We start from the raw sequence: 12,836 nt of genomic DNA, 5'->3' as shown, positions 1-12,836 counted from the left end.
CGCGCAGCGCCACGAAAACAGCGGTATATCTTATTGTATATCACTTTTGCATCGGGCATAAAAATCAAGCACAGGTCACCTGAAGTCAGGTCACAATGTCATGTCAAGTTCAGTTTTAATGCCTCTAAAAACTGCAATCTTGTCATTTCTATAGATTATCTCCTATAAGTCTGAATTTGGTGTAATGAATGGGATTATAAGTGCCAAGAGTTCATGACTGGGATTTCACATCTGAGAAGTAAAGTCAGGTCAAATATGTGACCTCACCAATCATCATGATGAGATTTGAGATGAAGCAGGAATGCCCACTGTTTTGAACGAATATGCTAAAAAAAGCTAGATACTTTTGTACTTTGTAGCCATGGCACCTCTGCTCATTTTAGGGACAAGGTGCAGCTAATGACCAGTGATGACTCGAATGGTCAGTCATTTGGTCAGCTAACACATTTTCGACGACAACCTTTGATGGAGACGCTGTAGAGCGATGACAGCATGCCTGGAGTGTGTTCAGCTCAGCAACACAGATCGATCCATATGCAGCAGGTTCTTTCCGGTCAGGTCGACATGACCTTTTCCTGATGTCAAATTTTTTAGTTAAGTCTTTAAGTTCAAATTTAAGCCATGCGACGCGTTTCGACGAAACAAATACGATGGTGAATGGTGATAACATGAATATCATACACATTCTTTGAACCATAGGTTGTCACAGAACAAATGTTTCGGCAAAATCCGTCCGCTTATCTGTTTGGCCTCTGTGACTACTGACTACACAAGCCATAGACCCGAAGTCAAATCTGAGGCGAAGTTGGCGGAAGAGCTTTAAAAAAGCTCTCGAATACGCTTTGTGTCGCTGTAGCTCTTATTCGTGTTTTACGGGTCGCCAAGGTAAAACGTTTACCAACGTAACGCTAAGGCATGCTTTCGGCCCCTGATCGAGGTAGACCTTCGCAGAAAAGCGAGAATTCTGCCCGTGATGAGAGAAAGCCAATGATGCCCAATTTCAAGGTCTTGGCCGGGTCATCTACTAGTACGTCAACGCCCAAAAGTAGGGAAAATCAGGACCTGTTGGAACTTTGTGACCCGTAGCTGATATCGGGGTCCCGAGTACGATTTCGATGTTAGCTTTGAACAAAGATGATGACTCCATGCATTTGGGGTAGATCGGGTCGGGTCAGGTCAGGTCGACCAACAGGCTTGCTGCCGGCCATCTAGAGTGGGTGACAACCACCACCGATAGCTTCGTAACATGTTACATAACCACCATTTATCAAAACTACTTCTTATGTTCAAACGGGCGCTAAACTCGAAATCAGCTCCAAAAACTACACTTGTAAGTGGAAGCAAATAAAACTCAAAAAAGTGAACCAAGGTTCTCTATATTCGAATCAGAGCCAATAAATTTTAGAGCAGGTGTAAAATTGATTAACTCGAGGTCAACTGAAAGTTTCGTTGCAATAGGCTCCTTTTGCGCGTCTTATTGGGAAAGCCCGAGAGGGGTCCACCATCTGACCCCATTCCCCCTATTGCAGGCAGTTTGGAGGGTAGCCAGGCCATCCGACGAATCGACTGCAACCATTATTTTGACAATCAGACGAACGCTTGAGTCAGTCTTGACGCGCTCGCTCATTTGATGGATAAAAAGGGACTAGAATCATATTGTCATGCTGATGTTCTAGCCCACACTTATTGACCGCAATAGGGACTAGGGAGCTCTTGAAGCGATTCTGAATCTGACGTTGTATTTGTTGATGTTGCTGGCGCCAACTTCTCTGACATGATAGCTAAAAAAAGCATACTCAGCATCGCCAAAAGTGTGGGAGGGGGGGGGGGTCGACCCCTCCGGTTCTGACGAGTGGGGGGTCGCGACCCCCCGACCCCCCCGTCGGCGACGCCCCTGTCAGTGTGGGTCTCCTGTATGGATATGTATGAAATGTGTCTGGTTTAGATTCAGAATAAAACTACACGCAAAAAAATTGTGGCCGGCTGATGAGCCACGAGCACAGGCAAAAGACACTTTCGCTTCTCATTTCAAGAGTGACAACTACATCTGAGAAGCAATGCTGATCACTATTGTATCAAATGATTCGGATAAGCTAAGCTCGCCAAATAAACGTCTTATTATTCTCAACGCGCCATAATGCTTGAGATTGTCATTGCGACAGTTTTATTTGCATAGCAATTAGGTATGCATCCTTTGGTTATCGGGAATGTTGCTGGGAACCCCAAAAATCTCCAAATAAGAGAAAACGGACCATAGTACCATTTAGCCTGTGTGTTCGGTTTGCCCGGAGGTTATCTATGCCCGGAGATTTGAGGAAAGTCTCCCAAAAAGTGGGCCCTGAAGCCGCCTCTGGTACAGTGATTAAACTTGAAATGGGGAAGGAAGTTACCCATTTTAGATGAAGGAAAAGCTAGAAAATTGCAGCATATTATCTCCTGCCGTTTCAGAGATATTCAAGAAAAACTGAGGAGTACATGATAAGTATAGCAGCACATCTGCCACTAACTAGGTATGTAATATTAACAGAGCGTCAAAGTAAAACTATGAATTCTGACGTGTATTCACTATGGCTCAATTGCAGGTCTGTTACTTTGCACATAATTGTGGATCGATGATGATCGATTGCACAAAGTCGGTCCCGACTTTGTGCGCAATCAGTCGTCGCGGCTATTATTGCGCCGTCAGCGACGGGCCATGGCGGCAGCACAATTGGGACCGGGAACGGCTTGCACAAGGCAACTTATAATGGAAACAGGGCTATTAGCCTGACAGTGAAACCAACCACATTTCAGCTGCAAGCCTTGCTGAAGGCCGAGGACACCTAACGCTGGTAAGGTTAAATAAGACGATCGTACTGTTGTTATGAACAAATGTAAACAAACGGTATTCACAATCAAATGACGAATGATATACAGTATCATTACATAGGGTGAAGTCGTATAAGAGTACGCACTTAGTGGATTTCTTGCTCTCATTTGTTTAATATTTGAAGGAAAGAAATCGCAAATAGGGAATATTAAAGATCATTGAATTAGCCATCAACCCATGGGGCAACGATCCTTCAGCGTAAATGGAAGTGGTCTAAAACTGACATTTTCTGAACCGTTGCACTTGCGTACTCTTACCATATGGGGTGTGTAAGAGTACGCACGCCAGGCGGGTGGAGTACGCAAGCATATGAACACACACCTATGCAGCTTGCACTGTCCAAATGCTTAACTTCAAACTCAGAAGGCATTTAAGTTAATTCTAGTATCCAAAAAGAAAAACATAAAATAAATCGTTCAAGTCTATAAATCAGGAAATAATCATGTCGTGTGTTTCTTTAAAAAATGCACAATCACAAAGGAGAATAACTCGTATTTGGAAGAATTTCGGGTACGCATCTGCATCACAGTGCTCCATTGATGATATACCTACAAAACAATCGTCATTGAGCGATAGATTAATAATTCTATATTTCTGTATATTCGATTTAATGTATAATTCTGCGTACTCTTGCCCTCCTGAACAGTGCGTCCTCTTACCGTACATGCAATTCGCGCACCAAACAACCCCAAAACGTTGTGCAAAACTTCGCAAACAGAATATTGCACTGTACAGTATTTCCCCAGATAACCTCACAAGTTTCCCACAACAATCACGGAAATGTACCTTATCTCAACTGCCAAGTATCAAAATTATTGTACCATATCATAATAATATCATAACGCTCGAAAATAATATTCATCGCCTTAAACTCAACAGCGTCGCCGCTCAACGCCCACGTTCCGTTGGTGACATGCACGCACTGGCGGCTTCATGTCACTTCATGAACTCGACAAACCCGCGTTGCTAAGCAACCGAAACAGCTGATGCGTACTCTTATCGCCCGCGTACTCTTACCCGCCCTTACCCTACATTATACGTGCGGTACATTATACTATACGGTACGGTATTTACCGTATAGTTATACCACGGAATATATAGTCTACGACATATCGTAGACATAGTCTACGACATATCGACATGTCGTAGACTATATATTCCGTGGTTATACTATACGGGATACTATACGGGAAAGGTCGGATACCTCGAGTATCCGACCTTTGGTAGAAGGGATGCAGCTACCCTACAAAAATTACCGTAAGACAATCGCCCAAGCGGCTGCTGAGATATGAGCCTATCAAAATCACTACTTTTGCAAAACAGCTTGAACACCCTTGACTTTTCACGTGGCACGTGCCACGACGGTCACTGAGATGTGTCAAAAGTAGTCAATTACGGGGTAGAAGGGATGGGGCTACCCAGCAAAAAAGACCGCAGGCCAATCGGTCCAGCGGTTGCTGAGATATAAGCCTCTCAAAAGCGTTACAGGCCGGGCCGGGCCGGGCCGGGCCGCTCATACTGAGATTTTATTTTCCCCTTGTATTGAAAAGACTTCGCTTCGCTCGCTGCGCTCGCTCGCAATTTATTGTCGGCAATTTATTTACCCGACAATAACTATACGGGTATTTACCGTACGGTATTTACCGAGCGAGCGAGCGCAGCGAGCGAAGCGAGTCTTTTCAATATAACGGAAAAATCTCAGTATGAGCGGCCCGGCCCGGCCTGTAACGCTTTTGAGAGGCTTATATCTCAGCAACCGCTGGACTGATTGGCCTGCGGTCTTTTTTGCTGGGTAGCCCCATCCCTTCTACCCCGTAATTGACTACTTTTGACACACCTCAGTGACCGCCGTGGCACGTGCCACGTGAAAAGTCAAGGGTGTTCAAGCTGTTTTGCAAAAGTGGTGATTTTGAGAGGCTCATATCTCAGCAGCCGCTTGTGCGATTGACTTGCGGTAATTTTTGTAGGGTAGCAGCATCCCTTCTACCTAAAAAAGGATACCCTCGATGCATACCGTACCGTACCGTACCGCCTAATATAACGGTATTTTTAACAAACGGTATTTATATTAAAGGGATTATCAGGGTTTGAACACTTGCTAGGGATCGACTTGTTTTTACTATTGCTGGATTCCTCAGGCTCGGCTGATTCTAATGATATGCATACCAACTCTATAAGTGCTTGGTTGTACACTCGGGGGCAGATTGATGTTCTACAACTCTTTATGCACCGGGTTCCCATGGCTCAACATTGGCAGCAGCCGCCTGGTACCGGTAGACTGTACCGCTTCACTTACTTGTCAAGCGGCACAGCCTACCCACCCGTATGACACCGGTCTGGGTCGGTGGCTGGAAGGTGATGTGGGCCGCCTGTGACGTCAGCGCAACGGTGAGGGCCGAGCCCGGAGGCATGGCTCGGGTCGGCGCGGCGCGGCAGCTGGCGAGTGGGCCCCCGTTACCCGGTCGGCCAGTGAGACCAGCCCCCACGTGCGCCGTGAGTGGGCCCCTTACCCGGTCGGCCAGCGAACCAGCCCCCACGTGCGCCGTGAGTGGGCCCCTTACCCGGTCGGCCAGTGAGACCAGCCCCCACGTGCGCCGTGAGTGGGCCCCTTACCCGGTCGGCCAGCGAACCAGCCCCCACGTGCGCCGTGAGTGGGCCCCTTACCCGGTCGGCCAGCGAACCAGCCCCCACGTGCGCCGTGAGTGGGCCCCTTACCCGGTCGGCCAGCGAACCAGCCCCCACGTGCGCCGTGAGTGGGCCCCGTTACCCGGTCGGCCAGCGAGACCAGCCCCCACGTGCGCCGTGAGCGGGCCCCTTACCCGGTCGGCCAGCGAACCAGCCCCCATGTGCGCCGTGAGTGGGCACCTTACCCGGTCGGCCAGCGAGAGCAAGCGGCTGAGGATGGCCGTGTTGGGCGGCGGCGCCGAGTCCCGGTACGCGGTCCGCTGCTTGGGCAGCTCCAGCTCCGTCAGCGAGTACTGCGCAGAGGGGTCCGAGTGGTTCCACTTGTAGATGCGCTGCGGGCGGACGGCAGAGCGGTCTGAGCGGGCGGCGGGCCTACCCACACACGGTGGCGGACGGCGGGCTCCCTGCCTACACACCACATACACACAGCGGGAGGCGGCGGGCTCCCCGCCCACACACCATACACACAGCGGGAGGCGGCGGACTGCAGCTCCCTGCCTACACACCGCATACACACAGCGGGAGGCGGCGGACTACTTGACTACACACCACATACACACAGCGGGAGGCGGCGGGCTGCAGCTCCCTGACTACACCCGGTAGCAGACGGCGTCGCTCCTCAGCCACTCAGTCCTTCATATCAGAATTACCTAAGCCCAACACATGTTTTATGCTTTTAAATTGCATTTGGATGATGAGACATCCGACATTTATATTTGTTAATATAACTACCTGCATTGCCTTACTTAACATTTAAAAAATTACGAGGATAGTCATCTGCACATCTGTCAAATACATGATCCTCGCAAACTTGCCGAAACTGGTCGAACAATGTCAATGACGAGACCGATCGTAGGTGTTGACTGTGAAGCATCACGCAGTATAATTTTCAAGTCACTGATGCCACAGCCTTCAAGCCACTCTGGGGTTTGTCGAGACCGACTTTGAATTCGAGCACCCCACAGTGAGATAGTGGCCCGTGTGCGGCTGCGCTTACCTGGTACACTCGCATTGCCTCGATCTCACGGCCGACCTCGAGTAAGAAGCGCGGCGACTCGGGCATGAAAGTGAGTCCCAGCAGGGCCAGGAGCGACGGCAGGTTGCACACCAGCAGGAACACGCGCCACGACGAGAAGTGGGCGCGCTCCTCGATCACCACCATTACACCTGGCCGCGGCGTCACAGCAGGTCACAGCAGATTACAGTGGGTCACAGTGGGTCTTAGTAGGTCGCAGTGGGTCACAGCAGGTCACAGTTTGTCTCAGAAGGTCACAGAAGGTCACAGAAGGTCACAGAAGGTCACAGCAGGTCACAGTGGGCCACAGCAGGTTACAGCAAGTCACAGTGGGTCACAACAGGTCGCAGCAGGTCACAGTGGGTCACAGCAGGTCGCAAAAGGTTAAAGAAGGCTACATAAAGTCACAGCGGGTCACAACAGGCCACAGTGGGTCTCAGCAGGTCACAGAAAATCACAGGTCACACCAGGTCACACCAGGTCACATCAGGTTACAGCAGGTCACAGTCACAGTGGGTCACAACATGTCACAGTTGGTCACAGCGGGTCACATCAGGTCACACCAAGCCACATCAGGTCACAGCCGGTCACCGCAGGTCACAGTAGGTCACAGCCGGTCACAGTAGGTCACATCTGGTGATGGTGATGGTGATGACACCCACACCTTCACCCACACCCACCCGCCCCCACACCCACATCTACCCCATCCCCGCACACAGACACACACACTCGCGCGCGCACGCACAGACTGGAGAGTGGCCATCCCCCTCCAACAAAGCGGAGGCTAAGGAAAAGTAGGACATTGAACAAGGGGTACCAAAGGTGAAGCACAAGAATAACAAATATGCAAGCGAAGCAAAACTGAGGCAGTGTGGACGGGCGATAGAGTGCGCACTCACTGACCAGTGCGTGGGATGATGAGCCAGGCGGCGAACGCGACGAACACGCCTCCGACGGACCAGAACACCAGCAGCCAGCTCAGGTACTGGCCGCGCCGCGCCTTGGTCAGGAACTCGCAAAAGTACGCGAACACGATCGGAATCGAGCCGCCGATCCTGCAACATGGAGCACATTCAGAAATGCGGAATGACACAGGTTGTCAATAGTAATACAGTGAGTTTCAGTTAAAGTCACCAAGTTTACACAGAAGCGAGATATCCTATGACCCGCTTACCCTGTACAGTGTACATTTAGTGTTTTTAAGTGCTATAAGACTGTGAATCGCCAGGGAATCGCACCCCCTACCGTCCGGGTTATGAAAAGGCCCCGACAGGGCGACCGAAGTCCATCATCGCCGACACTACACACTCCGGCTAAAATTTAACCATTAGGTAAATGCCTTATTAAAATTACGATGAAGCTACATCCAAAATTGAATATAGTTGCAACCGATACGCACTTCATGCTCTCAAATCATTAACAAGTGAAAAGACAAAATAAAGACAAAGATTGACAAAACTGCTTGGGCTATACCTATGTGCTGCCCACTGCTGCCCACACTGACCCGACGCCGCTGCACAGGCGCGACACCATGAAGGTGCCGTAGGTGGGCATGAACACGGTGACGATGCCGAAGATGACGTTGACGGTGAGCGCCGAGACCAGGGTGCGGCGGCGGCCCATCGAGTCCGACAGCACGCCCCACACCACGGCGCCCATCATCATACCCACGAACGTGATGGCACCTGACGGAGACAGCGGCGACATGGTTCCAGCAGGTGTACCTACAGTCCGTCCTAAAAGTACCGCGCAGCAGTGCGGGGGATCCATCGAGCCCGACCGTGGAAGGACTGCTAAATTTGAGCCACCGAAGCGATTAACATCCTCGTCCATTCCCCAGGTCATTTGGTTCGGTAACTTCCCTTCATCGGTCAGGCTTGACGGATGCACCGGTACTTTGCGCGGTACTTATAAGACTGACTGTACATACGTCAGCACCCGCTGAGTCAAGGGGAAGGGAGCAAGGCATGGCATAGCTTGGCCGCACAATGAACAAACACCAAACCTCATTTTAATATATGCACTATGCAGTTTCAGATAATAGGTACGCTCATGAGCTAATTCCTGGGCATTGTCGGCGGCATTCAGGCAGGCCGCTCGACTCAGCCAACTGTTTCCAGCTGACTCGGTCCGATGCTGGAATAAACGTGACGGCGCCGCATCTGTAATCTGTAATGGATCTGTGATATTGATGTCAATTACGGAAAATTGTGATGCCGGTAACAAACCAACTACCAATAATAACCATGGAAAAATACCAAAACCGAACGGACTTGGTCAAATCAGGGAAATAGCCGTTTTCACGACGGGCTATCCGGCGAATGCACCTGATTTGACCAAATCTGCACCTAATTTCTTTTATAGCAAATATCTTCATTTTATGATTTTTTTCAGTGTTTAAATCGATGAAGCTCTCTGATAATATGACAAAGCAGGCATATAAGCAATTAACCCTCGCCCGCACATGCCATTTTCCCATCCTAAAACGCACATGGGGGGGGAGGGTTGCCACCCCCCGCGCCATTTCGTTCCTGTTGGAGATAGAGCTTAGCGGTAAATACCAAAAAGATTCTTTGGGAAGAGACAAATCCAATGATACCCAGTTTTACCTTCTCAGGTCAGTCATTGACCTTCCAGGTCAGGTCAAACTAAAAAATGTTGCTGTTTTGGGTCACCGTTTGATATCAAGTGCGCTGCTTATCATATACCGATGACGATGCCGTTTTCTGGTGCCAAGCCAGCTAGAACCTCTTTCTCACACTACCCGACCAGGTTTTTGCTGCTGAGGTCATTTCAGGTCAAGTTTGTCAAGGTCAATTATATGTGTTTGTATGTCTGTGTGTGTCTGTGTGTAAACTGATGTGTGCACCGATTGTTTATGTGTCCATATTACATGAAATCATGATCTGAGAAGCTTTTACCAAAAATGCAGTCAAAAACTTCACAAAAAGTAAATTCCGCTTGCCTAAAACGTAATTATCTTAGATGACCTAGGTTGACCTTGACCTTGACCTTGACATCTGTACATCGTCGAACAACATGTTCCATGATAGGTGGGAGGTAAGACTGGTAAAAAAGGCCGAAATCAAGGTGTCAAAAGCTCACAAGGCCCATAGCCAACGCAAGATGTCGAGAATTGGCCATTTGGGTCATGACATGACCTGAAAAACAAGGTCATATCTCCGAAACCAAAAGTCACAGAAACCTAAAATTTTCAGTGGACATCAAGAAAGGATAGAGGAGCAGCTATACGAAATATCAGCCATCTAGCTCTAAAAATGTTGAGTGCAGAGCAGAAAGACTACCTGGGGTGGGGGGTGGCTACCACCCCCACCCCCCCCCCCCCATGTGCGGGCGAGGGTTAAGGCAACCCTAGCTGATAGCTGCTAAGAGACACACTGAACCTGATTTGACCAGATCTGCACCTAATCTGTACCAGATGTGCACCAAATGTGTACCAGATGGCCGTCGTGAAAACGGCTAATACCAACTTTTTTTTTACCAAATTCACAGCCTCTTTTACATGAAAGACGATTGAAAATACCGACAAAATAACAAACAACATTAGCCTTGAAATACCAAATACCAAATTGGTATCCGTTTGATGTCGGTGTACCAACAAGTTGGTATCCGATTGATATCTCTAATCGGTAGGTAATGGGTTTAAAACGTCACCACCGGTGGCCGCTGTGGTGGTGTGTCCGCGGTGGCCGCTGTGTCCACTCTCTGCACTGTGAGGCCGTGACTGGCCGCAGCTCTGACGGCGCCATCAGCTGCAGCCATCCTCCAGTCCTCCCAGCCCTCCCAGTCCCCCCCCCCCAACTATGATTAGCCAGCCCTCCCAACACTCCCAGCCCTCCCAGCTGCAGCCATCCCCAGTCCGCCCAGCCCTCCCAGTCCCACCCCCGCTGCTCTGACCAGCCGGCCCTCCCAGCCTCCCTACACTCCCAGCCCTCCCAGCACTCTCAGCCCTCAGCCAGTCCTCCCAGGCCTCAGCCAGTCCTTCCAGCTGCAGTCAGCCCTCCCAGCCCTCCCAGCTGCGCCTGCAGTCAGTCTTCCCAGCCCTCCCACCCTCCCAGCTCTGATCAGCCGGCCCTCCTACCCTCCCTACACTTCCAGCCAGGGGCGTCGTTTTGTATAGGCCTGGTAGGGCCCGAGCCCTACCAATGTTTATTTGGGCCCTACCAGTGTTCGCTGAGCTCTACCAATCTTTTGTCACTTGGTAAAAAAATCAAAATAAACAGATAAGCAAATAAGCATATATGTACATTCGTCACAGATGTGTGTGGCCTGTGGGCCGTAGGAGCTGCTGTCGCGAACCCTTCGCAAGCCGGCAGGGGATTCTTAGGGAACGGCAAGGTGTCCTCACTCCTCAGGCCGGCAAAGGGTCTTCAGAGGCCGGCAGCACCTTCAGAAGTTCAGTGGGGTCCTTAGAGAACGGCACGGTACTCTCAGACTCCGGTGGGATCCTCAGAATTGCCGGTGTGGGCCACGCAAAAGTCACTGGTGGGTGTCCGTCAGATGCATATGTGTGGGGCTTTCAGAGGCGCCGGAGTGGGACCTGCACAGTCGCCGGTGAGGGCCCTCTTAAGTCTTAAGCGCCGTTTCGGGGCCCTCAGATACACTGGTTTATGGCCATCACAGATATGTGTGGGACCCTTAGAGCTGCTGAGCTGAGTGCTGGTGCGGGCCCTTCATAGGACGACAAGGGGACCTCAGAGGTCGGTGGTGCCTTCAGGAGCGCCGAGGGGGTCCCTTTAGACCGGAATAGTATTCTCAGACGCCACTGGGACCCTCAGAGTCACCAGTGTGGACTCAGTGGAGCCGTCAGAGTCGCTGGTGTAGGGCCTTAGGAGCCTCTGATGAAGACCCTCAGAACTGGGGGAGAAGGGGCCTCAGAAACGCCGGCGTGGGCTCTCAGAAACGCCGGTGTGGGCTATCAGAGGCACTCCTCACGGTTATTGGGGCCCTAAGAGAATTGGTGTTGGACCATCACAGGCGGGCATGCAGCTCGTAGAGCCGGCTCCTAATAGGCCGGTAAGGGCCCTCAGAGGCCACCAATAGCTCTCAGAGCCGAGGCCACCAATGCGCCCTCAGAGCCAAGGCCACCAATGGGCCCTCAGAGGCCAGCAAGAGATTCTCAGAGACCGTGAGGGGCAGGCTGGTAAGGGGCCCTTGGCGGCCTCTTAGGGCCTTAACTGGTGACAAGGGCTCTAAGAAGCCGGCGTGGGGCACTTACGAAGATCTTAATACGCCACTTAGGGGCCCATGAGATGCTCTGACGAGCCCTGTGGGGTCCCTTTGAGACGAAATATGGCCAGCGTGGACCCTCAGCGGCCGATTGGCACCGCAGGGACCCGAAGGGCCCCCTGGACCCGATGGGAGGGGCACGCGCCCCCTGTGCCCCCCCCCCACACTTGGCTACGCCACTGGAATCTATCATGCTATGTTTAAGATCTCTGCAAGATGTATCCCCCGTTTGCTGACACTGCAGAGAAAAGGCAAGCTCGAAAGGAGGCTTAGCGGGGTGTTTGGCCCCTTATCGAATATCTAGAAGATATCATTGACTTGTCACCGTAAAGGAATTGTGGGCGTCACACGTTGACACTAAGGGACACCGTGCCGAGTTGCGCAAGTGGAAGCACAGTGCACACCGAGTAACGGCCACCAAATGAGTGGTACGAGTTGAAGTTAGTCGGCAAAGTGATAGTGGTTACATTTTGGTATGCCGACGGGGCTCTGCTTGTCAACTTTCTAAAACAGGGGCGCACAATTGATGATGTGCGTCCATTCGATAGACATCGAGGAGAGGCTATAGGGAAGCTGACATAAAGTGTGCAACTGATCCACGGCCACGCACCTGCGTACTTGCGCGGGGTGACGATAAGTTAAGTGATGAAATGTGGCTTCGAGTTGTTGTCGCATCCACTTTTTTTCCGAACCCTGCACCCTCTGGTTGCCACCTCTTCCCCAACATAAGGAAATTAGCAGTGGCAGGCGGCAGCTTCGCTGACTGCAGGGAGACTAAAGCAGCCGTCTTGGACGTGGGATGGGTCCAAAACCCAATTGATTATGGAGACTTTGAGGGCTCTCCCGAAGGCCGAAGCGCTGCGCGAAATGTGTTTGTCTTAGCGGTGGTTATTTGAATAAATGAACTTTTTTGTCTTATAAGTCGATGACGTATCTCTCTGCTTCTTCATGGTCGGGCATGTAACTTTCTGAATGCCGGCTTGTACCGTCATCCTTTTATTTTGGCAAGCAGGTCTT

General features: G+C 50.8%; 1 protein-coding gene across 2 annotated transcripts in view; it reads right to left on the bottom strand.

The window, feature by feature from the left end:
- Nucleotides 1-12,836, bottom strand: part of LOC122382368 (synaptic vesicle glycoprotein 2C-like) — a 58,401-nt gene that overhangs the window by 6,739 nt on the left and 38,826 nt on the right. For both annotated transcript variants that reach the window (XM_043368037.1, XM_043368900.1), the window contains 4 exons: nt 8,074-8,254; nt 7,473-7,624; nt 6,552-6,721; nt 5,740-5,886 (listed from right to left, as the gene is read on the bottom strand). In XM_043368037.1, coding sequence (XP_043223972.1) covers nt 5,740-5,886; nt 6,552-6,721; nt 7,473-7,624; nt 8,074-8,254 — 650 coding nt within the window. The remainder of the gene's footprint in view (nt 1-5,739; nt 5,887-6,551; nt 6,722-7,472; nt 7,625-8,073; nt 8,255-12,836) is intronic.

Source organism: Amphibalanus amphitrite, unplaced genomic scaffold (assembly GCF_019059575.1).
Source record: "Amphibalanus amphitrite isolate SeventyFive unplaced genomic scaffold, NRLGWU_Aamphi_draft 000000F_arrow, whole genome shotgun sequence".
In the NCBI taxonomy this organism is placed as follows: Eukaryota; Metazoa; Arthropoda; class Thecostraca; order Balanomorpha; family Balanidae; genus Amphibalanus; species Amphibalanus amphitrite.
This window is presented reverse-complemented; position numbering and strand designations above follow the sequence as displayed.